Source organism: Microcaecilia unicolor, chromosome 2, assembly GCF_901765095.1.
Source record: "Microcaecilia unicolor chromosome 2, aMicUni1.1, whole genome shotgun sequence".
Classification (NCBI taxonomy): domain Eukaryota; kingdom Metazoa; phylum Chordata; class Amphibia; order Gymnophiona; family Siphonopidae; genus Microcaecilia; species Microcaecilia unicolor.
In genome coordinates, this window is record NC_044032.1 from 128,617,608 (window position 1) to 128,642,683 (window position 25,076).

The window sequence follows — 25,076 nt, forward strand, 5'->3', positions numbered from 1 at the left end:
GTAAGACACAGGAATCAAATAAAAGGTGTCGTGTATTGACAAAAGCAATGTTGATTAATAAAGACTTTGAAATACTAAAACTCAGATAAAAAAGATAGAATAAAAATTGTACATATGAGATTGTAAATATCATGTGATATATAAAATAAAATACATTGTGAAAAGGAACCATAGCATAAAGAATGGAACACTGCCAGAGTGAGATGGAAGGCTGTTTCTGGGATTTTTGTTGATATGCAGACTGTGTCATATCTTTGTGAATCTGAGAGCCATGAGCTTCAGCCATGAACGTTTGGAGATCACAAGGCTTATGTGTCTCTTTGCTTGGAGCATGTTTTCATTTTTTTAACTTGCTTTTGAAACATATTATGCACCTGAGATATGAAAGTATGGATAAAAGGTGTTGTATATTATGCATGTGGAGGATGTGTTAGCATGGATGACAATTAGTTAACAATATAAGTAAATAATTTAGAGGGAAATTTAAAAAAAATCCCATGCTGCCTGACAATTGTGAATTGTTAGCCACTTTGCAAATTGGCAGAATAAAAAGGTGGCATGTAGGTATTCCTATTAAATTAAATTGCATGAAATAGATTACCCCTTCTAAATATTTATGGCAGAGTTGCTCTATATCACTTGCCATCAGTCATTAAATTTATTTATTTATTACTCCAATAGTATTACGTGGCTAATCATGAAAAGTGTTCTACACAAGATACAACAGCTAGCAGAGCTATAACTTAGTCATGTGACTGGTTTGTTGTGAATCTTGGATTGGTCTCGCCAGTCATCTCCAGGCCCATAAATAGGAGGATTATCCTCGACTGCAAAGGAGTGAGGATAACAACGATTTCTCCTAAGAAAAACAGATGCATAAGTTTACCCACACTGTCCCTCCACTGTTCTCTCTAAGCTGAGTGGGAGTCCTCCATCTACAGTCCTGTCAGTGGGGTGGGGTGTGGGTGCTGTTTCACTATCAAGTTTTCAACAGTTAGGGACAAGAAAACACAACATTGAAACACCACCCCCTACTGGCAGCAATGCAGTTGGAGGTCCCCCCCGCTCAGCTTAGAAGGAACATTGTGACCTTCTCATTCTCTAACTTGGTGCCCAAATTTGTTCACCGATTACACAAGTAGATTTATAGAAGACTAGCATTTACCAGGTTAAGTGCACACTTATTTATTTATTGCATTTGTATCCCACATTTTCCCACCTCTTTGCAGGCTCAATGTGGCTTACAATACATCATGAATGGTGGAAATATATGAGAAAATAGACATTTAGTATTACAGAAGGATCTTGGGTAGCATGATAATGATAAAACATGATAATAGTGTAACAAGCAAATGTTATAAGACAATTATAAGACTTATATGTGTAAGGGCTAGATTCTATATATGGTGCCTGAAAATTCCGCTCAGAAAAAAAGTATGCCTAAATTTTAAAGAATAGGCTTAAATTTCCGACTTAGAATATGTCGAGCGCCTCTTCACGCGACAAAATTTAGTTGTAGCCATTTACGCTATGCTTTACTTGGCGTAAATCTCGATGTCAAAATAAGGTGCAGAACAGGTGTATTCTATAACAACGTGCATAGATTTTAGAAACACCCATTCCCCGCCCCCTTTTCAACTACGTGACTTAGAATTTACGCACACCACGTTACAGAATAGACAGCAATTTGTGCGCATAAATGTTAATTAATGCCAATTAGTGCTGATAATTGCTTGTTAACATCCAATTAACAATGTTGATTAGCAAGTTAACCAATTAAGTTATGTACATTGTTATAGAATACTCTTCTATTTCCACGTGAAAATTAAGGTGCGATATATAGAATCTAGCAGTAAGTGCTATTCTATACATTACATGCACAGTGCACTCAGATGTAAATGCAAGGGGGTGTTCACAGGGGAGAGGTATGGGTGGGGCATAGGCAGGACAAACATCGACATACATAACTTATAGAATACTGTAAATTACAGGTGTAAGGCCACGTTTAGGTGTGCCCACTTACACCTGATTTTGGCATTGTGTAAGTGGGCATGCCTAAATGTTGGCAGGAAATATGATAGAGGTCTATAAAATACTGAGTGGAGTGGAGTGGAATGGGTAGATGTGAATCGTTTGTTTACTCTTTCCAATAATATTAGAGCTAGGGGACACACAATGAAGCTACTAAGTAGTAAATTAAAAAAAAAACCAGAGAAAATATTTCGTCACTCAACGTGTAATCAAACTTTGGAATTCGTTGCCAGGGAATGTGGTAAATGCTGTTAGCTTAGCAGGGTTTAAAAAAAGTTTGGCTATTTCCTCAAAGAAATGTTCATAAACCATTATTAAGATGGACTTGGGAAAATCCACTGCTTATTCCTAAAATATTATTGACACTATAAAAGTGGCCTCACTCAGGTATAGACTTATATCACAAAAAGTGGCACTGAGTGTATAAAGATGAGTAACCTTACAATAAGAGCTGTTGTAATAACTAGGTGGATTAGAGTCTCATACCTTGCACGTGATTATTCACATCACACCCAATGGTGCATCACTTTTACGTGCCCATTTACTAATCATTGACTCAACCTCCACCGCCCCATAGTTACCATTACATTCAGCCCCGTTAGTTCACGATTATTACGGCTGAATGATGTAAGAAACTTGTGACTTGAAAGCACTCAATGCAAAATATAACATATAATCAGCACTTAGCTTGTGCCGGCTGGCGAACTCTTACACCCCGACAGGTCCACGTTTCGTTAATCTTTTTCAAGGGGGAGTAACGCCGCATCTAGCAACAAAAAAAGTATAGTCACATCTATAATTTATGTAATCTTCAACAATACTCACTTAAAACACTTTTACTCAATTTTTCTACATTGTTAGCATGCCCCTGGCTTACCGAATTTCAGCATAACTTAGCTTAGCTGTGTGTGCTCAACTGCTTCTCACAATGAAAAATGGCGCTCAGCGTTCTTATTAATGCTTTCAACCGGAAACAGCTGTCTACTAACCCTCCCCCCAGGATGCGTGACTATAATAGAAGAGTGTTGCAACGTGAAACCTTTTGGACTTTCACCTTAAATACCATTGAACCTTATGGTTTGAACACTTACTCACAGTGGGGCTGTTTTTTCTGATGGTCTGACAGATTGCTAATATAACTTGTGACGCATCCTGGGGGGAGGGTTAGTAGACAGCTGTTTCCGGTTGAAAGCATTAATAAGAACACTGAGCGTCATTTTTCATTGTGAGAAGCGGTTGAGCACACACAGCTAAGCTAAGTTATGCTATGTAGAAAAATTGAGTAAAAGTGTTTTAAGTGAGTATTGTTGAAGATTACATAAATTATAGATGTGACTATACTTTTTTTCTTGCTAGATGCGGTGTTACTCCCCCTTGAAAAAGATTAACGAAACGGGGACCTGTCGGGGTGTAAGAGTTCGCCAGCCGGCACAAGCTAAGTGCTGATTATATGTTATATTTTGCATTGAGTGCTTTCAAGTCACAAGTTTCTTACATCATTCAGCCGTAATAATCGTGAACTAACGGGGCTGAATGTAATGGTAACTATGGGCCGGTGGAGGTTGAGTCAATGATTAGTAAATGGGCACGTAAAAGTGATGCACCATTGGGTGTGATGTGAATAATCATGTGCAAGGTATGAGACTCTAATCCACCTAGTTATTACAACAGCTCTTATTGTAAGGTTACTCATCTTTATACACTCAGTGCCACTTTTTGTGATATTCCTAAAATAAGCAGCATACAATCTATGTTACTGTTCTGGGATCTTGCCAGGTACTTGTGACCTGGATTGGCTACTGTTAGAAACAGGATATTGGGCTTGATGAACCTTTGGTCTGTCCCAGCATGGCAACACTTACGTTCTTATGTAATGTTGGCACCAAGATACCATTATAGAATTAGCAGTCAGCATGCTGCATCTAGGCGCCTAACTTGAGGTGCCCAGTTAAAGAATAGATCCCAGTAGGAGGACAAAACCAGGACCAATTCCTTCATGACATGTAGACATTTGATAGCACCAAGCCTGAGTGTCCCTGACAGTTCAACATCACTTTTATTCTTGATCTATAGTTATGTAACAACACTAACGCCTTGCGGTTCTATGTAAGCCACATTGAGCCTGCAAATAGGTGGGAAAATGTGGGATAGAAATGTTACAAATAAATAAAATAAATAACTTTAAGTTATCATGGACAAGCATGCCAGTATCTTGTGTTCTCGGATTTCCACTGTTCATTTCTTTAGGCAAAACAAGATTACCGTTTGCAGAATTCATTATGATGCCAATTTAGAATAAAAAGGTCTTGATGCCACTTTCTAATGACCGTAAGCCAGTATGAAGGACTCTTGGTCTTGTCCAGTGGACTTAACTGGTGTTCAGAGGGTTAAGGCAATGACCAGATAGCAGCCTTTTGGCAAAAGATTGCCCCTCATCAGAAGGAAGGATATAGCTGCATAAGCTCCCGACTTAACAATGGCTCACATATCCCTGAGGGACAGCCTGCAAACAGATTTCATCTTGCTTTCTCTTGTACTTTTCAAAGCTTCCTGTTTTCTCACGGCCCTTTTGCACAGTTTACAGTCTCTTGTTCTTTCTCTCTCTCTCTGTGTTTGAGGAAAGGAACACCCTTCTTATTCGAAAAAAATAATAAAAGAAGGCAAGGGAAGGACAGCACAGCAGTGGCCTTTGTGCCTCACTGCAGGCTTCAGTCTTCTTCTGTTTCTCACAAGAAAATCAAAGCAAAAGGAAAAAGACCTTACAGTACACACTGACCTGCATGGAGCATAATCTACAGCAAATCAGGTTCTTATCTATAACAATCACAAGAACACAGGCATTGCAGGCCTTTTCATCCTTATCAAGCACAGTTGTTGGAACACATGTTACTAGTTAAAAATGGTTTTATCTACTAATTATCTACAAAGGGCACATGTTAAATTTTGCCCCATGTGCAAAATGGACTACTGTGAGTGGTAACCCCCCTTAACACAGTTAAGCAGAAAACAAATAACAAGGGTGAGCTAAATTTAACATGGTGACATTTGTAAAACATGCAAATACCATGGCATTTAGCTCATTAGTCATTTCCACCCACAGAATTTATAAAATTACAATAAATTTATTACTAGCATATTCCAGAGTAAATTTATCACCATATTTGGAAGCGTAGGTAAGGTGCACCAACTTGGTCAGTGTGCTAGACATTTGTACTGCTATGGATTTACAGCCTGCTTCACTAACACAGACTACTCATAAGTACATAAGTATTGCCATACTGGGAAAGACCAAAGATCCATCGAGCCCAGCATCCAGTTTCCAACAGTGGCCAACCAGGTCACAAATACCCGGCAAGATCCCAAAAATGTACAAAACATTTTATACTGCTTATCCCAGAAATAGTGGATTTTCCCCAAGTCCATTTAATAACGGTCTATGGACTTTTCCTTTAGGAAGCCGTCCAAACCTTTTTAAAACTCCGCTAAGCTAACCGCCTTTACCACATTCTCTGGCAACGAATTCCAGAGTTTAATTACACGTTGAGTGAAGAAACATTTTCTCTGATTCGTTTTAAATGTACTACATTGTAGCTTCATCGCCTGCCCCCTAGTCCTAGTATTTTTGGAAAGCGTGAACAGACGCTTCACATCTACCCATTCAACTCCACTCAATATTTTATAAACCTCTATCATATCTCCCCTCAGCTGCCTGTTCTCCAATAATTACTGTGGATTCTTTTGAATTCGTATTAGGTAAATGAGACCTTTATTAGAGGTGCTAAAATCTATAATGATTAAGATATATACAATGATTAAGACATATACAATGATTAGCTATATATACACACAATGATTAGCTATATAACTAAAAAGAAGCAATACCTATCTATAAACAATCATTACATCACTGGTCTCTACATCTAAGCAATGCTAAGAGTTCCTTGACCAGGAAAAGAAGCAATAATACACTATATACAATCCACTGGTCCTTACATCATCCAGGCTCTTATCATCAGCTGGGGGGGGGTGGGGGGCCTGTTCAAAGCGAAAGCCAGGAGCTTCTTTGACCAGGAAACAAGGTTCTCTGCGCAGTTCGTACGTTATTCATAGATGAGCTCCCAATTTCATTGAAAGAAACTCCCCTTTTTATTAGGCTTAGAACTCATGTTCAGAGCTACGGAATATTACAGATTGCTTGAGAATACGTAAACAAACCATACTGTGGGAATGTGGTCACATGTTTCCAAATCCAGGTGGCCAATCTGAACTCGAAAACAAGTTCCATCTTTCCCTTCACATAACAAATTAATTAGAGCTACATTCCAACTTATTTTCACACAATCAAAGTTAAAAAATCATTTTTAAACAAAATTACTTATCACAAATACAGACCCCTCAGTGCACTTGTTGGTCAAGGCAGATAGAGTTGAAAAGCAATCTCTAAAATCCTTTTTATTACAACGTTACAATGGAGAAAGGCAGTGTTCTGGGCCTTCATTCTGAAAGGAAATCCACTAAAGTCTTGACCAAATCCCTGGCCCTTTCCAACTTTTACCCCCCAAACTGATGATCCTCATTCCCTATATCTGCATTCCCCCAAAATAAAGGAAGGTCCCTGATCTCACATCTCACGTGAAGAAAGGCCCCATGATTCTTTCATCTGCCAACACACACACATCTTTCCAGTTTGTAGTAAATAAAGGAAAGCCCACCCCTTTTTCTATTTGTATCCCGTGTAGATTCCGTTTCAGTAATCTGCATGTCTTAGGACCATTGATTATATTAGGTTTCAAAAGGTTTCCCTTGGGAAGAAAGGTTTTAGTCGTTTGAGCTTCCACATTGCATAGAACATTTTCTTTATCTCAGAGTTTACTTGGCTCTCGAGAGTAAGGTTGTGGTTGAGTGTGACGCCGAGTATTTTCAAGCTGTCTGAGGTAGGGAGGGTGTGTCCTGGGGTAGTTATAGTTGTGGGTTTGTATTTGTTATGTTGAGAAGTGAGGATGAGGCAGTGTGTTTTTTCAGTGTTCAGTTTCAGTTGGAATGAGTTTGCCCAGGAGTCCATAATGTTCAGGCCATCGTTGATTTTATTAGTTATTTCTTTCAGGTCATGTCTGAAGGGGATGTAGATTGTAACATCATTTGCGTAAATGAACGGGTTGAGGCCTCAATTGGATAGGGACTGTGCCAGTGGAATCATCATCAGTGGATCAGTGGAGGAGTGGCCTAGTGGTTAGAGTGGTGGACTTTGGTCCTGGGGAACTGGGTTCAGTTCCCACTGCAGGTACAGGCAGCTCCTTTTGACTCTGGGCAAGTCACTTAACCCTCCATTGCCCCAGGTACAAATAAGTACCTGTATATAATATGTAAGCCAGAAAGCGTGGGATACAAATGTAATAAAATAAAATCATGTTGAAGAGTATTGGTGATAATGGTGATCCTTGAGGTACTCCACATACTGCTTTCCACAGTGGTGATATGTTTGAGTTTGATTTAACTTGATAAGTTCTGGTGGTTAGAAAAACTTTAATCCAATTAAGTACATTTCCTTCAATCCCGAAGTGGCTAAGTAGTCTTAGTAGTATATTGTGGTTTACCATGTCAAATGCACTCGACATGTTGAACTGGAGGAGGAGTATGCTTTTACCTATGGCTATCTCCTGCTTGAATTTGGCCAGGAGGGTGACTAGTACAGTTTTGGTACTTTGGTAGGAGCGGAATCCTGATTGTGAATTATGTAGTATTGAGAACTTGTCCAGGTATTTCTTCAGCTGTTTAGTCAACATACTGTCCATCATTTTTACTACTAATGGGATAGACACAACTGGGCTTTAGTTGGTGAGATCGTTTGTGCTTTTCTTGGCGTCTTTTGGTATTGGGGTGAGTAGGATGTTGCCATATTCCTCAGGGAAGGGACCTTGTTGTAACATGAAATTTAGGAGGGATGTGAGGACTAATATGAAGCGATCGGGGGCGGATTTTAGTAGATAACTGGGGCATGTATCCAGTTTGCAGTGGGTCTTGGCAAACCAGTGAGTCACTTGTGTAACTGATTCGGTGTTGATGAGATTAAATACTGTCCAGATACGGTCAGCTGGGTATCCGTCGGAGGTTAGGTCCAGTTCATTGAGGAAGTTTTCGATGTTAGTGTTGTGATGAGGAAGTGTGCTGCGTAGTTTTATTATTTTTTCGTTGAACTAGTTAGCAAGTTTGTCTGCGGGTGGGATGTCTGTGTTGGTTGTGGTGATAGGGGTGGTGTCCAGTAACTTATTTATGAGTTGGAATAGTTTCTTCATATCTTTGTAATCCGGCCCTAGTTTGGCTTTGTAGTAGGAGCTTTTGGTTTGTTTTATTGCATATTTGTATTTCCTATGCGTTGAGTGTATGTTCGTCTTTTATTTTTCTTCATGCTTGTTCAAGTTTCCTGGATTGTGTTTTGAGTTTTTTTAGTTCGTCATTGAACCATGGTATTGTATTCTGTCTTTTTGATATTCTTGTTTTTAAGGGTGCTATTTTGTTTAATACGCTGCTACATCTGTCATCCCAGCAGTTAAGAGTCCATTCGTGTTGTCCATTCGTTGTCGTATATCTGTTGCCAGAATACTTGTAGATCTATTTGCCCTCTTGTAGTGTAGGTTGTATGTTCTGGTTTGCGGTTTGAACCCTTCTTCCGCCAGTTTAAAGTTAGGTTCAATTTGTAATGATCGGTCCAAGGTGTTGCTGTCCATTTGATGTCTGTCATTAATAGGTTGTGATCTGTGGACAATTTATGTGATAGGAGGTCCAATGTGTGTGACCCTTGATATGGGTTGGTTGCATGTGAGGCCATTTGAGATCTGAGGACTGTAGAAATTCTTTACATTTTTGTACGTTGGTGGAGTTGGGGTCCTCTAGGTGAAGGTTAATGTCACCTAGTATTAGTGTGTTGGAGTTGTTTACACAATTGTTTGATATGAAGTCTGTGAAAATGGGCTGGGTTTCATTTCGGTTGCTAGGTGGTCTGTAGAACAGGACACAGTTCAGGTGATCGATCAGGGCATTGTTATGGATTCTAAATGAGACAATTTCTAGTTGGGGTGTTATGGAGTCCGTGATGGTTTCGATGGTGAATTGTTCTCGGTAGATTAATGCTATGCCCCCGCCTCTCTTTTCTAGTCTGGTCCGATGAGTGATTTTGTAGCCCGGAGGGCATAGTTCAAGGATTACGGGGTCCTTTTGGTTGTGAATCCATGTTTCATTGATAAGGATAAGATCGAGGTTTTCTGAAGTAATCCAGTCTGATATTTAAAAAAATATAGGCACAGCTGTGCAAAGGACTTCGAGTCAGTTATTAAAAAAATACAGCTTTTAATTGTGTATCTTGTGCTCAAGGCCTTAATTTCCTGCAATATCTGAAAGGACAAAAGCTTAAAGAAAAATTATGCAGGGTCTGGTCAAGTTTTGCTACTTAGTGCTGGATTTGGAGGAAAACATTGTATAGGATGACTCGGTAGCAGGGGCGGACTGACAGTGATGTGGGCCCCTAACCATCTATCAAAAATGATTAAACTAGATGAAAACTAGGGGAAAGTGGGCCTCCCCACTGTTGTGGGCCCTTAGGCACTGCTCTATTGTCCCAATGGTCAGTCTGCCCCTGCTAGGTAGGAACATGAGGGGTCCTTTTACGAAGGCGCACTAGCGTTTTTAGAGCGCGCTAAAAATAAGGATGCGTCAAATGCTAGAGACACCCATAGGAATATATGGATGTCTCTAGCATTTAGCCTGTTTTAAAACATAGCATGCACTAAAAACACTAGCGCTACTTTGTAAAAGACCCCTTGAATGTCTAGTTACATGTGTTTAGAAAGCCCTATGAGGTTAATATTCAAAAGTATTTATGTGGTTGGGGCAGTGACCGCTGCAAAAGTGCTCTTAATTAAAAAAATTCTTGGGAGCTGACTAAATAATTTTGGATGTACAAATTGTTATACAGTCAAAGTTAGCCATCCAAAAAGGGGGCAGGTTAGGGTGATCTGGGAGCAACAATATTCACTATTTAAACATTTGAATTAAAAGTCTAGGAGGGCTGCACAAATGTTTAGTAAAAGACTTGATATCCTGTTGTTACTGTGCACAGAACGCAGCAGCTCACAATAAAATACAAATTACATAAAGAAAGAAAGGAACTCCAACCGAGTGTAAGAAAGAATAGGATCAAACAAACAGACAGAGATAATGATAAGACCAAACATTCAGCACCCCGGTTGTCGATTGATTTTTTACTATTTCACAAAATACACTCTATGAAGTTACATAGAAATACTTTTAAAACAGATAGGAGGAAATAATTTTTCACTCGACAAATAGTTAAGCTCTGGAACTCATTGCCGGAGGATGTGGTAACAGCGGTTAGTGTATCTGGGTTTGGACAAGTTCCTGGAGGAAAAGTCCACAGTCTTGCATTGAGACAGACATGGGGAAGCCACTGCTTGCTCTGGGATTGGTAGCATGGGATATTGCTACTATTTGGGATTCAGGTATTTGTGACCTGGATTAGCCACTGTTGGAAGAAGAATACTGGGCTAGATGGACCATTGGTCTGACCCAGTACAGCTATTCTTATGTTCTTATGACAAGCCAGCGGCTCAAGGTCAGGGGTGCCAAAAGCCAATTGGAAAAAATGGGGTTTTAAAAAAACCTTCAATTTAGGAAAAGACAATTCAGACCTAGTATGGGTGGCAAATTATTCCAAAGAAAATGGGATTTAAAAAAACGGCAGGTTTACAAGTAGACTCATGAGCAGATTTAGGAGGAGGGAACACAGTATGCGAGAGGTGGTGTATGGAATTGTTAGAGAGGAAAGATGGGGAACCTAGGTGAAGGACTTTGTGGGTAAGACAAAGAACCTTAAATCAACATCTATATTGAAAGGATAACCAATGGTCCTGTTGTTTTGCATTACATAAGAACCTGACAGCAGAATTCTGAAGAGTTTGAAGATGATGGAGCAAATAAGAGGAAATTGCACAATAAATTGACTGCATGGTATTCTGTAAACCTGGGCACCCAACTCCCATAGTGGAGGAGTAGCCTAGTAGTTAGTGCAGAGGGTTAGATTCCCACTACAGCTCCTTGTGACTCTGGGTAAGTCACTTAACCCTCCTTTGCCCCAAGTACAACGCTTAGATTATGAGCCCACTAGGGACAGAACATGGACCTGTATATAATAATAGTTAACTGCTTTAATCATACCATAGAAAGGTGGTATTGCAAACTCCATTACCCCAAATGGGGTCAGGGACTTTCTAAAATAATACATGCAAAATTATATAATTCTGGGGCTTTGCAGGCCACTGTCCTTGTGCCCAAAGTAAGCACAGGAATCCCCACCAGGTGCTACTCTAAAGAGACCCCCTGTTATAAACGCAAGCCCATACATGTCCAATTGATAATTTTTTTATATCAAAGTCCAATGTATGGTGGTTTCTGATCTGCAAATGGACATCCATTTTTACACTTTTGTTAGAATATCACAGGGTTACTCATTTTTCTCTCTTTGTTTTTGACAGCTGTGTGGAAAGGAATTTAACAGAATGCACAATTTAATGGGTCATATGCACTTGCACTCAGACAGCAAACCATTCAAGTGTCTCTACTGTCCCAGCAAATTCACCTTGAAGGGAAATCTTACAAGGCACATGAAAGTCAAACATGGCATTATGGAAAGAGGATTTAGTTCCAAAGGTAAGAATAATTAACCTGACTGTCCAGGAATTCAAATCAGTGCCAATCCGTAAGGTAAATAGCTTCCTTTGCATATCACAGTAATGTAAATGTAACCTTGGTCTCATGCACAATTCCTGGGCATCAGCAAAGCTCTCGGATCAGGTATCTGAGACCAGAGTCACAAACAACAGTTCTGCTTTACTGAGCTGGGTGCAGGCTGGGGCCAGGCTTGATTATTTACTCTTGTAGACTTTGAGCAAATTGACGTCACTCACACTCTGAAGAAACTCTTTACTCTACAACTTGTATTAAATGCAATAACTTTACTGCAACATTGCCACAGGCAGATATCCAAACTACATCTATTCGCTTAACAAACAGTCCACGTTATCGATAAAGACATTAACAGCAGTCTCTGTCATTAGTAGAGGCATTGGTAACAGTCTTTGTATTTGGTAGAGGTCTTAATAACTGAGTTGATATTCACTTGAAAAAAATCTTAGAGTATTTGCATATTTATAAATCTCTCTCAGTGTGCAGCAGCGGCTAAGAAAGCAAATAGAATGTTAGGTATTATTAGGAAAAGAATGGAAAGCAAAAATGAGAATGTTATAATGCATTTGTATCGCTCCATGGTGCGACTGCACCTTGAATACTGTGTGCCATCCTGGTCACCGCATCTCACAAAAAGATATAATGGAATTAGAAAAGGTACAGAGAAGGGCAATGAAAAGGATAAAGGGGATGGGACGACTTCCCTATGAGGAAAGGCTAAAGCAGCCAGGCTTTTCAACTTGGAGAAGAGAGAGTTGAGGGGAGATATGATAAAGGTCTATAAAATAATGAGTGGAATGGAATGGGTGGACGTGAATGACTTGTTTACTTTTTACAAAAATAATAGGACTAGGGGCATGCAATGAAGCTACTAAGTAGTAAATTTAAAACTAATTGGAGACATGAGAAGCAACTGCTTGCCCTGGGATTTGTAGTAGGAAGTGTTGCCACAATTTGGGTTTCTGCCAGGTACTTGTGACCTGGCTTGGCCACTGTTTGGAAAACAGGATACTGGGCTAGATGGACCACTGGTCTGACCCGGTATGGCTACTCTTATGTTCTTATGTAAAATATTTCTTCACTCAACATGTAATTAAAATCTGGAATTCAATGCCAGAGAATGTGGTAAAAACAGTTAGCTTAGCAGGGTTTTAAAAAGGTTTGGATAACTTCCTAAGAGAAAAGTCCATATGCCATTATCAAAATGGACTTGGGGGGAAATCCACTGCTTATTTCTAGGATAAGCATCATAAAATCTATTTTACTGTTTTGGGATCTTGCCAGGTACTTGTAACCTGGATTGGCCACTGTTGAAAATAGGAGACTGGGCTTGATGGACCTTTGGTCTGTCCCAGTATGGCAACACTTATATTCTTATCCTTTCTGGCAGAACAATCCAAGGCTGTGGCTTCCTACTTCTTCTGTGGCAAGCATCCCACTGGGCATTTTCCCAGCCACTGGACCCACTCAGGATTGGACCGCCTTGTCAGTTTTTTTTACCTCCAGAGGTGCACTTCTCTGAGCTGATGCCTCTGGCACTGAACAGGCTTCTTTCTGCTCTGCTCCCAGGGTGGGGGTGGGGTTACCCTTTCTACTCTCCTGGAGCTCTCTTCTCAGCTACTGCTCTTGTGAGCAGAATCTACCTCTTGATTCAGCCTTAAGTTATTGGGCCTGACCAGGATGCTTCCTGTCCTCATGGGTCCTGGTTGGGGTGAAGGCAACCAAGGATCGTATGATCTCTAATACTACAACAACATCCAAACCCCTCATATGACATCCCTTGTCACTTAACTCCCAATATCTCCATTTCAGCTGGGTTCTTCACCCTCCCACTTCACCTTGAAGACCCTAACTCTACCAACGCACGAGATTGCAAGGACTTCCTTCACCTATGTGGCTTTACATGGCCAAACATGCAAACAACCCACGTGAAGGGTCACACACTCGACCTCATCTCATACAAATTGTCCACTGATCAGAACCTAACCATAACACAAACTAGTTGGACAGAAACACCATGGACTGACCATTACAAACTAAGCCTAGCCCTAAAATGGCGAAAAAGGGGTTCTCCCCACACATGAGAACACACAACTTATACCACGAGAGAATAAATAGACCCGGATACTTTCTGGCAATAGATATACAACAACGATTGGACAGCACAAACGGAATCCATATATTACCTCTCAGAATGGGACAAAAGATGCAGACACATACTAGAGAAATAGCAACCTTACAAATAAGAACTTCACGTAGACACAACTCGATACCATGGTTCAATGAAGAACTGAAAAAACTAAAAACACAATCTAGGAAACTGGAACGCGCATGGAAAAAAATAAAAGACGAACAAACACTCAACACATGGAAACAACTTCAAAGAAAATATAAATACGCAATAAAACAGACCAAAAGGTCGTACTACAAAACTAAAATTGGGCCGGACTACAAAAACACGAAAAAACTATACCATCTCGTGAACAAACTACTAGACACAACACCGATCACCACAACCAACACTGACATCCCATCTGCAGACAGCCTTGCTAAATATTTCAATGAAAAAAATCATAAACCTACGCAAAACCCTACCTCAGAACAACATGGACACAGAAAACTTCATTAATGATCTAGACCCAACCCCGGGTGAATACCCTACTGACCAATATGGTCAAATTTTGCTCTACTCAGCACTGACACAGTTACCCAAGCGATTAAACAATACTCAAACAGCCATTGGCAACTGGACATCTGCCCCAGCTACCTAATACAATCTGCCCCCCACCGCTTCATAATAGATCTCACATCCCACTTAAACTTCATGCTTCAACAGGGTATCTACCCTCAAGAAAAAGGAAGCATCCTGCTCACCCCAATACCAAAAGATACCAAGAAAAAAACAAACGACATTACCAACTACTGCCCAGTAGCATCTATCCCGTTAGCACATAAGCACCGCCATACTGGGAAAAGACCAAGGGTCCATCAAGCCCAGCATCCTGTCTCCGACAGTGGCCAACCCAGGCTTCAAGAACCCGGCAACCTCCCCCCACCCCAAAAAAAAAAATATATTTAATAATATTCAATGGACTTTTCCTTCAGGAATCTGTCCAAACCCCCCTTAAACTCCATAAGGCCAGCTGCTGACACCACACTCTCTGGCAACGAGTTCCAGAGTCCAACTACACCCTGAGTAAAGAAAACCTTTCTCCTATTTGTTTTAAATCTACCATATTCTAGCTTCATCTTGTGTCCCCTGGTTCTATTATTTTTTGAAAGTGTAAACAAATGCTTCACATCTGTCATCTCTAATCCGCTCATTATCTTGTAGACTTCTATCATATCACACCTCAGCCGCCTTTTCTCCAAGCTGAAGAGCCCTAACCATCTTAGCCTTTCCTCATAGGGAAGTCGTTCCATCCCTTTTATCATTTTCGTCACCCTTCTCTGCACCTTCTCCAATTCTTTTATATCTTTTTTGAGATACGGCGACCAGAATTGGACACAATATTCGAGGTGCGGTCGCACCATGGAGCGATACAATGGCATTATAACATCCTCGTGTTTGCTTTCCATCCCTTTCCTAATAATACTCAACATTCTGTGCACTTTCTTAGCCGCCGCAGCACACTGAGCAGACGTTTTCAACGTCTTATCAACGATGACTCCCAGATCCCTTTCTAGGTCTGTGATTCCTAACGCGGAACCTTGTATGACATAGCTGTAATTCGGGTTCATCTTACCCACATGCATCACTTTGCACTTGTCAACATTGAACTTCATCTACCACTTGGTTGCCCAATCCCCCAGTCTCGCGAGGTCCTCCTGTAATCTTTCACGCTCCTCCTGCGACTTGACGACCCTGAATAACTTTGTGTCATCTGCGAATTTAATTACCTCGCTAGTTACTTCCATTTCTAGGTCATTTATAAATATGTTGAAAAGCAGTGGTCCCAGCACAGACCCCTGAGGGACCCCACTAACTACCCTTCTCCATTGAGAATACTGATCATTCAATCCTATTCTCTGCTTCCTATCCTTCAGCCAGCTCTTAATCCATAGTAATACCCTACCTCCGATCCCATGACTCTCCAGTTTCCTCTGGAGTCTTTCATGAGGCACTTTGTCAAACGCCTTCTGAAAATCCGGATACACAATATCCACCGGCTCCCCATTGTCCACATGTTTGTTCACCCCCTCAAAAAAATACAGTAGATTGGTGAGGCAAGACTTCCCTTCACTAAATCCGTGCTGACTTTGTCTCATCAGCCCATGTTTTTGTATGTGCTCTGTAATTTTATTCTTAATAATAGCCTCTACCATTTTGCCCGGTACCGACGTCAGACTCACCGGTCTATAATTTCCCAGATCTCCTCTGGAACCTTTTTTAAAAATCGGAGTAACATTGGCTACCCTCCAGTCTTCCGGTACAACACCTGATTTTAGGGATAGATTGCATATTACTAACAGTAGCTCTACAAGTTCATTTTTCAGTTCTATTAATACTCTGGGATGAATACCATCTGGTTCTGGTGATTTACTACTCTTAAGTTTGCAGAACTGACCCATTACATCCTCCAAGTTTACAGAGAATTCGTTTAGTTTCTCTGTCTCGCCTGCTTCAAATACCCTTTCCGGCACTGGTGTCCCTCCCAAATCCTCCTCGGTGAAGACTGAAGCAAAGAATTAATTTAATTTCTCCGCTATGGCTTTGTCTTCCCTGATCACCCCTTTAACACCACTTTCGTCCAGCGGCCTAACCAATTCTTTAGCCGGCTTCCTGCTTTTAATGCAAATGATGGAAATAACCCGATGAAAGAGAAGACATGTTCACCTCAAGGTGTCTAGTTAATCAGGCACTATCCCCCTGATTCTGTAAAGTTCGCCAAAAATTGTGTACACAAATTTAGTCGTGGTGCCGATTTGCGTGTGCAATTTGATTAACAAGCCAATTAGTGCCAATAATTGGCTTTTTAACATGCAATTATTGGTGCTAATTAGATTTAATTAGGTGTTGTGTGCATAAAGTTAGCCCTAAACTTTATGCACAGTCTGAAAAAGGGTGCGCAGAAAGGGGATCATCATTGGCATTTCAGGGTGGAACAGGGATGTGGTTTTGTTACACTTGCAATTACAGAGTAACGGTGTTCCGCACTTAAATTTAGGCATGGGCATTTGCATCACATTTGCGATAGCTCAAATGGTCGCGCCTACATTTACACGCAACCATTACTCTTAAGCATTATTCTATAAACTGCGCCAAACTTTAGACATGGCTTATAGAATGCCGCTTAAGTGTGGGGTGGGGGGGGTGTTTCAGCACCAATTTTTTAGGTGTCATTTACTGAATCTAGCCCTATAAGTGTGAATTTATAATTTGAGGGTATCTCCAATAACAAAAAATGTATTTATTTATCTTAGTTTATTTATTATTTTCTGGCAATATTTAAAGTTTATAGTGTGCCATGACCGCATTAGCTATTTTGCTGGTTTGTTACATTGTGTATTGGATTTTCAAAAACAAGCGGTTTTGGAACATGATTATTCATTAGATTTGCTCCCCTTTGTGGCAGCGTGGCTAGCGACTGGCTGCAGGACTTCACACAAATGTGGCAGACTCACACACAGGTTGCAGGTAAAAGTCAAAAGTGCTTTATGTACACAAAAGGTCAGCTCTATTACTTCACAGGCTTAGTCCTTTTAAGTAGAGTCTCTCTCTCTCTCTTAACACATTCACAACCAGTACTCTTCATGGGGCTGGCTCCTAGCCAGGCTCAAACACTCTGGCAACTAATGCCACCTCAGGTCCCTTCTGGACACACATCAAATTTATATACTTTAGGAATATTCTGCAAGGTTCTCTTCTACCTTGGCAGTCTTCTGTCTATGTATCATTTATTCCTGGAGGCTGACTTGACTGCTTACAGTTTCTCATCCCAAAGAAACACTTATTCACCGCTAAGACTTCTTTGTTCACATAACAACTACCGCTTGGTTCTTCCTAGACCTAGATTAGCAAAATTGGAATCTACACTGCCTTCTTGTTCTTGCTCCTTCTGTTTGGAATAGGCTTCCGCTCACTTTACAAAGCAATTCGATCTTCAAAATGTTTAAGTGTGAATTAAAGTCCTGGTTGTTTGGCCAGGCATATGGAGATGGCACCTGATGGCCTTCAAAATGGAGCTTGCCTGATTAGTTGTTTACTCTTCTTTGCCTTGTCCTTCTTTTTTGTCCTTTCTGTATAACTGTATGCTGTCCTGTAGTTATTGTAGTTCCTTTTCCTTTTCTTTTTATTGTTTGTTGTTTTTTAATTAGTCTCTACACCACTTTGTTCTGCTAGCCAGTTTAAGTGGTATAGCAAATTTAATAAACCATAACCATAAACCAGAGCTGCAAGCTCTAATGTTGAAAGAGGACTTAGATGTAGCCACTATTACAGAAATATGGACTTTTCTCTTTGGAAGTTATCCAAACCTTTTTAAAACCCCACTATGCTAACTGCCTTTACCACATTCTCTGGCAACGAATTCCAGAGTTTAATTATATGTTGAGTGTTGGCTGGCATAGCTAGTATTTTATAATGGATCCTAGGCTCCTTGGTTCTGTTATAGAATAGGCTTCTCCTACGCAGTCTCAGGGTGCCTAAAAGGTAGCACCTAATAATAGGATTACCCCAGTGAAGGGCAATTCTATAATCTAGGTGCCTGCATTTGCGTGCCCTTTGCTGGCATACATGTCTAGAATACTAGCATCTAAATGAAGGCACCCAGTTATAAAATTGCCCCCGTAGTGTCTAATGTCTGAATAGCAGTGGCGTAGCGAGGGGGGCTGCCACCCGGGGCGGGGCGGTTCGCCATTGCACCCCCCCGGGTGCAGCACAATGACATACCCCCCCTCGGTGCATCGACACCCCCCCGACCCAGTGCCCGCCCTCTTCCGTCCAACCAGCTCCCTACCTTTAAAAAAATATCAGAATCCGAAGCGAGGCGCAGTGCCTCGCACCTGCACATAAAAGAAATGTGCACCATCTCATCTGGCCTTCCCTCGCTCTGTCTGTCCCGCCCTCTGCTGACGCAACTTCCTATTTTCGCAAGGGCGGGACAGACAGAGTGAGAGAAGACCGATGAGACACTGCACATTTCTTTTACGTGCAGGCGCGAGGAGCTGCGCCTTTCTTCAGATTCCGATATTTTTTTAAAGGTAGGGGGAGCTGGTTGGACGGAGGAGGGTGGGCACTGGGGGGGGGTGTCGATGCGCCGAGGGGGGGAGCTGGCAGGGAGCACCCCCCCTGAGCTGACACCCGGGGCGGACCGCCCCTCCCGCCCCCCCTTGCTACGCCACTGCTGAATAGGGACCCACCTGGGTGCAGTAATTAATATATTGCATGAATATTGGATTTCTAATATGCTGACTTTAACAAAATGAGACAATACCTGAAAGAAATGTTGGTAGGGTGGGAGAGGATAAAGAAAGTAGAAGGACAGTGGGACAAATGAAAAGGAGCTCTAAAAGGGGACATGGACTTTTTAATGCAAAGGGAAAAGAAAATCATTATGGTTTTTGCAAGGTGGTGGCTGAGAAAATGAGGGCTAAAGCTAGTGTTCACAAAGGACAAAGCATCACAAAAGGAAGAATATTGAAGAGAAATCAGGTAAAGCTGAAAGAAACAAATAGAGAAATCAGAAAGGTGAAAGCAAGAGCAAAAGAAAGGATGACCCAAGATGTAAAAAAAAAAGTGACAAGACTTTCTGTAGATTGTAAATGATCCTCCCTTCCACCTGAAGGTCCTCGGGATCTCCCCTTCACCCTTGCTACTCCACCTCCTGGTTCACTGCAGTCCACAGGGCAGGGCTCAAAGAAATCAACTTCAAAGCAAACCTAACAAGTTCTTTATTTTGCTTGGGATCCAACAGTCCAGCAGTTCAAAAAGACAAAATACTTGAAGCGAAAAAAAAAAAACCCTCCCAATTCCCCCTGTTGCTCCTCTCAGGGGTACAACCACAGCAAGGAAAAAAAAAACAACTTTTAACTCCCAGGCTTCCAGCACCCAGCTGGTTCCTTACAGACAGTTTTTTTTAGCCCTGGGTCTTCTTTCTCCCCCCCCCCTCTCCCTTTCTCTCCCTTGGGAGGGGGCAAAACACTGCAAGCAGTTCCAGCCCAAAAAAAACAAACACAGTTCTTGAGGCTTCAGCACACAGCTCAAAACCCCTTCAGCTTCTTTTAGGCTTTTTAGCCACAGTTCACACTCCACCTTCCTCCTGCTGGGGCTCAGCCCACTCCGAGAAAATCTCTCATCCCTCTTCAACCAGAACTCTTTAAACTCACAGTTCAATCACAGCCTGAGCTCTGGAAAATGAAAAGGCCCCACCCATCTGGGTCACTCTCTCTAAGCACTGACCCATCCTCCCACATGACCTTTCCTCTTTCCTCTCTTAGCCCAGCTACCATACCATGAGGTTACCTGCTCTCTTATTTTGTTACCTAAGGAGTGAGCCCAGGCTGAGAGGTCCATAGGCTGTTCCTCGCTCTCCTCTCTTTCTCTCTGCCCAGCTTCTTGATACTCCATGGGCTCCCCGTCCCACCCACTTGGCAGCTGTTCCTCTTTCCCTTGATTACCCTGCAGGGGCACCACCCTTTCCTTGTTAGAGTTCTCCCCCTGTTCCTGCTGGGGAAGGTAATTTCTGTACCAGGCTTTGCCCCGAGGTTGCTGGGAAATGTAGTCTCTTCCTCTCCTCCATTTTACAGGGGTCACGACCCTTTCTCTGCTCTCTCTCTCGGGGGATGCTGGGTAATGTAGTCCTTTTCCCTCCACCCTTTTCTAGGGGGAATTACTACTTCTCTCACTCTCTGGGGGTGGAATGGAGGCAAGGCTCTGTTCTGCCTACGTCTGCTCATGAGCCGCCTTCCTTCTTCCTCTTCCACTTCCATCTTATCTACCCCTGTCTGTGAAAGGAGGAAGACCATAAGTGGAATTCTAAAACTGAAAGAGGATGAAGACTGATATGTGGAGAATGATGAGGAAAAAAAGCAGAAATGCTAAAAAAAATTGCTTTTGTTTGGTTTTACAGAAGAACGATCTGGAGAGAATCCAAAAGTAACTAGCAAAACAACATATCCAAATGAAGTAGATATGGTACCATTCAAAGAAGAAGATGTTTGTGAAGAATTTGTAGGGCTGAAAGCAGACAAAGCCATGGGACATTATGAAATACAATCCAAGATAATGAGAGAGAAGTTCTGGCAGGTCCCCTGATGGACATATTTAGCAGATCTTTGGAGATGGTTCCACATAACTGGAGAAAAGCATATGTGGTCCTTCTTCACAAAAGTGGTAACAAAGAAGAGGTGGAAAACCTCAAGTTAGTAAGCCTCACCCTTGGTGGTAGAAAAAGATTTACAGTCTAGTGGATTGCAAGATCCAATGCAACATGGTTTTACCAGAGGGTAGAACATACCAAATGAATCTGATTGACTTCTTTGTCTGGTTGATAGATTATCAATAGAAATCAAACAAAATAAAACATGGAAAAGAAAATAAGATAATACCTTTTTTATTGGACATAACGTAATACATTTCTTGATTAGCTTTCAAAGGTTGCCCTTCTTCGTCAGATCGGAAATAAGCAAATGTGTTAGTTGATAATATATATAAGTGAAGCTTCAAAGCATTTCAATGACAGTCTAGCAAGGTGGGGGTGGGTAGGAGGTATGCATGGGTACATCAAAGCATTTCATTTCATTGATAGTCTAACAAGATGGGTGTGGGTTGTTGAGAGGAGAGTGATAAACAGAGAAATACAACTTTATGGTTTATAATGGGCTAGAAAACCCAGATCCTTGTTAAGTCCTGTCTGTTGGGTGTCAAAATATTCAATCATTCTGACTTCAAAGGTCTTACGTTCCTGTATTGTTTTAAAGTTACCTTTCAGAATTCTTACTGTGAAATCACTGGTGCAGTGTCCTGGTCCTGTAAAGTGTTGGCCCACAGGGGTGGGAATCTGACTGGCACCGGCTTTCTTCATGTTGTGTCTATGTAAATTGAATCTTGTCTTAAGCATCTGGCCTGTTTCTCCAATATAGCATCCTTCGTTACATTTTTTACACTGAATGATATATACCACATTGGAAGATGAGCATGTGAAGGATTCCTTTATGTTGAATGTTTTTCCTTTGTGAATGACTGTGGGGGTTCACCGAGGGTTTGAAGCCAAGCCATGTTTTGCATATACTAGGGGGCAAAATATTGGAGAGAAATTAACAGGAAAGCACATCAATGTGCATCAGATAGGGGGTCACACCAGTGGCGCAGCCAGTATGGGGCCTCGGGGGCCTGGGCCCCTGTAGATTTGCCTCTGGACCCCCTGCCGATGACCCTCTCGACCCCCCCTTGCAAGGCTTTGTTCTGTTTCTGTGAGTCTGATGTCCTGCATGTACAACGTGCAGGACGTCAGACTAGAACGTAGCCTTGCGCGGGATTGGGAAGAAGAGGACTTCAGCTCGGCTGGACTCTAGGACTTGTTGCTGCTGTATAACCTTGGCACACCAGTTGACACCTGAAGACTAATCTCTTTGAAAAAGTCCTTTATTTGAATAAGCACGTTTACTCACAGTTAACTGCAGATCAGAAGTTGTGCCCCACTGGCAAAGAGTCTCCCTGGTACTGAGATTAGCAGTAGGTCAGAGCTGGTAGAATGGTGTACAATGCCCTCTTTCAGCAACATTCAAGGTAATAATTAAGTTCTCTAACGTGGGTAACACATGAAAGGGATCTAAAACTGGCTGACAAAAATGGCCACTACCTCATGGACTACCGGAAACAAAACTGGACACACTCTGACCCAGTTAACAGGGGGGGAAGCAACATGGGAGTAGAGCCCACTACCCTACACCCACCACAATGCATTGCTAATGTGACTCTGCAGTGCACCTAGCAGAAAAGGTGTCACACTCACCCGAGAGCCACATCACAACCAGGGAAAGGCTGTCAGAACACATTCTGCTGTCATGGAGGTGGGTACGGCATTTGAGGCTGGCATATAGGCTGGCAAAAAAGGTTTTTAGTTTTATTGTTTTAGTGTGGGAGGGAGTTGGTGACCACTGGGGGAGTACGGGGAGGTCATCCCCGATTCCTTCCGGTGGTCATCTGGTCAGTTGGGGCACCTTTTTGAGGCTTGGTCGTGAAAGCGAAGCAACGGGAAAGCGGCGATGTTGTCAAAAATGCCGCTTTCGATTATACCGATTTCATCGCTTTTAAGAAATCGCCGGCCGTCTCCCAATTTATATCGGGAAATGGCTGGCGATCACTTTTGAAAATGAGCTGGATAGTAACATAGTAGATGACGGCAGTAAAAGACCTGCACGGTCCATCTAGCTTTAGATTGAAGAATGTTTACTAATAACAGGAAGGTGCCATATAGTGGAAAATAACAAGGAGAAAATAAAATAAAATAAGTATTATTATATGTATGGGATATCTCTGTACCTTTTTAATTAATCTGTGCGAGGTGGAGTGTATGAATGTGGTAGGTTGTGAAAGAAGGTGTGTTAGAGTTGTGGATGTGTAAGATAGGAAAGCAGGAGAAGTTGGTGAATTGTATTGTAGTATTGTGAAAAAAATGTTTTAAATATTTTTTTGATACTAATAAAGAATTTATACTTATTTATGGTAGTTACTTTATAAGGAGCATCATGAATATGCATGAGATAAATTTGCATCTCCATTATATGCAAATATCTCTCATGCATATTCATGAGCGGTATCCTGAAATTCCGACTTGATGTTGGTCCTCCAGAACAGGTTTGAGAATCACTGCCCTTGAGGAGAGGAGGAACAGAGGAATTATGATACCGACCTTTAAATATTTGAAAGGAATTACTGAACAAATGAGTGTTTTCCATATGAGGAGAAGCTCTAGAACTTGAGAACATGATATGAAGCTACATGGTAGTAGAGTCAAGAACAACATCAGGGAAATACAGTGGTGGAAATAAGTATTTGATCCCTTGCTGATTTTGTAAGTTTGCCCACTGACAAAGACATGAGCAGCCCATAATTGAAGGGTAGGTTATTGGTAACAGTGAGAGATAGCACATCACAAATTAAATCCGGAAAATCACATTGTGGAAAGTATATGAATTTATTTGCATTCTGCAGAGGGAAATAAGTATTTGATCCCCCACCAACCAGTAAGAGATCTGGCCCCTACAGACCAGGTAGATGCTCCAAATCAACTCGTTACCTGCATGACAGACAGCTGTCGGCAATGGTCACCTGTATGAAAGACACCTGTCCACAGACTCAGTGAATCAGTCAGACTCTAACCTCTACAAAATGGCCAAGAGCAAGGAGCTGTCTAAGGATGTCAGGGACAAGATCATACACCTGCACAAGGCTGGAATGGGCTACAAAACCATCAGTAAGACGCTGGGCGAGAAGGAGACAACTGTTGGTGCCATAGTAAGAAAATGGAAGAAGTACAAAATGACTGTCAATCGACAAAGATCTGGGGCTCCACGCAAAATCTCACCTCGTGGGGTATCCTTGATCATGAGGAAGGTTAGAAATCAGCCTACAACTACAAGGGGGGAACTTGTCAATGATCTCAAGGCAGCTGGGACCACTGTCACCACGAAAACCATTGGTAACACATTACGACATAACGGATTGCAATCCTGCAGTGCCCGCAAGGTCCCCCTGCTCCGGAAGGCACATGTGACGGCCCGTCTGAAGTTTGCCAGTGAACACCTGGATGATGCCGAGAGTGATTGGGAGAAGGTGCTGTGGTCAGATGAGACAAAAATTGAGCTCTTTGGCATGAACTCAACTCGCCGTGTTTGGAGGAAGAGAAATGCTGCCTATGACCCAAAGAACACCGTCCCCACTGTCAAGCATGGAGGTGGAAATGTTATGTTTTGGGGGTGTTTCTCTGCTAAGGGCACAGGACTACTTCACCGCATCAATGGGAGAATGGATGGGGCCATGTACCGTACAATTCTGAGTGACAACCTCCTTCCCTCCGCCAGGGCCTTAAAAATGGGTCGTGGCTGGGTCTTCCAGCACGACAATGACCCAAAACATACAGCCAAGGCAACAAAGGAGTGGCTCAGGAAGAAGCACATTAGGGTCATGGAGTGGCCTAGCCAGTCACCAGACCTTAATCCCATTGAAAACTTATGGAGGGAGCTGAAGCTGCGAGTTGCCAAGCGACAGCCCAGAACTCTTAATGATTTAGAGATGATCTGCAAAGAGGAGTGGACCAAAATTCCTCCTGACATGTGTGCAAACC

The 25,076-nt window shown here is 41.9% G+C and overlaps 1 protein-coding gene across 1 annotated transcript in view; it reads left to right on the top strand.

Annotated features, from left to right (window-relative positions):
* Positions 1-25,076, top strand: part of LOC115462292 (zinc finger protein 366-like) — a 120,861-nt gene that overhangs the window by 92,035 nt on the left and 3,750 nt on the right. Inside the window, exon 4 of the mRNA XM_030192302.1 lies at positions 11,577-11,751. Within this exon, the coding sequence (XP_030048162.1) occupies positions 11,577-11,751 (175 nt within the window). The remainder of the gene's footprint in view (positions 1-11,576; positions 11,752-25,076) is intronic.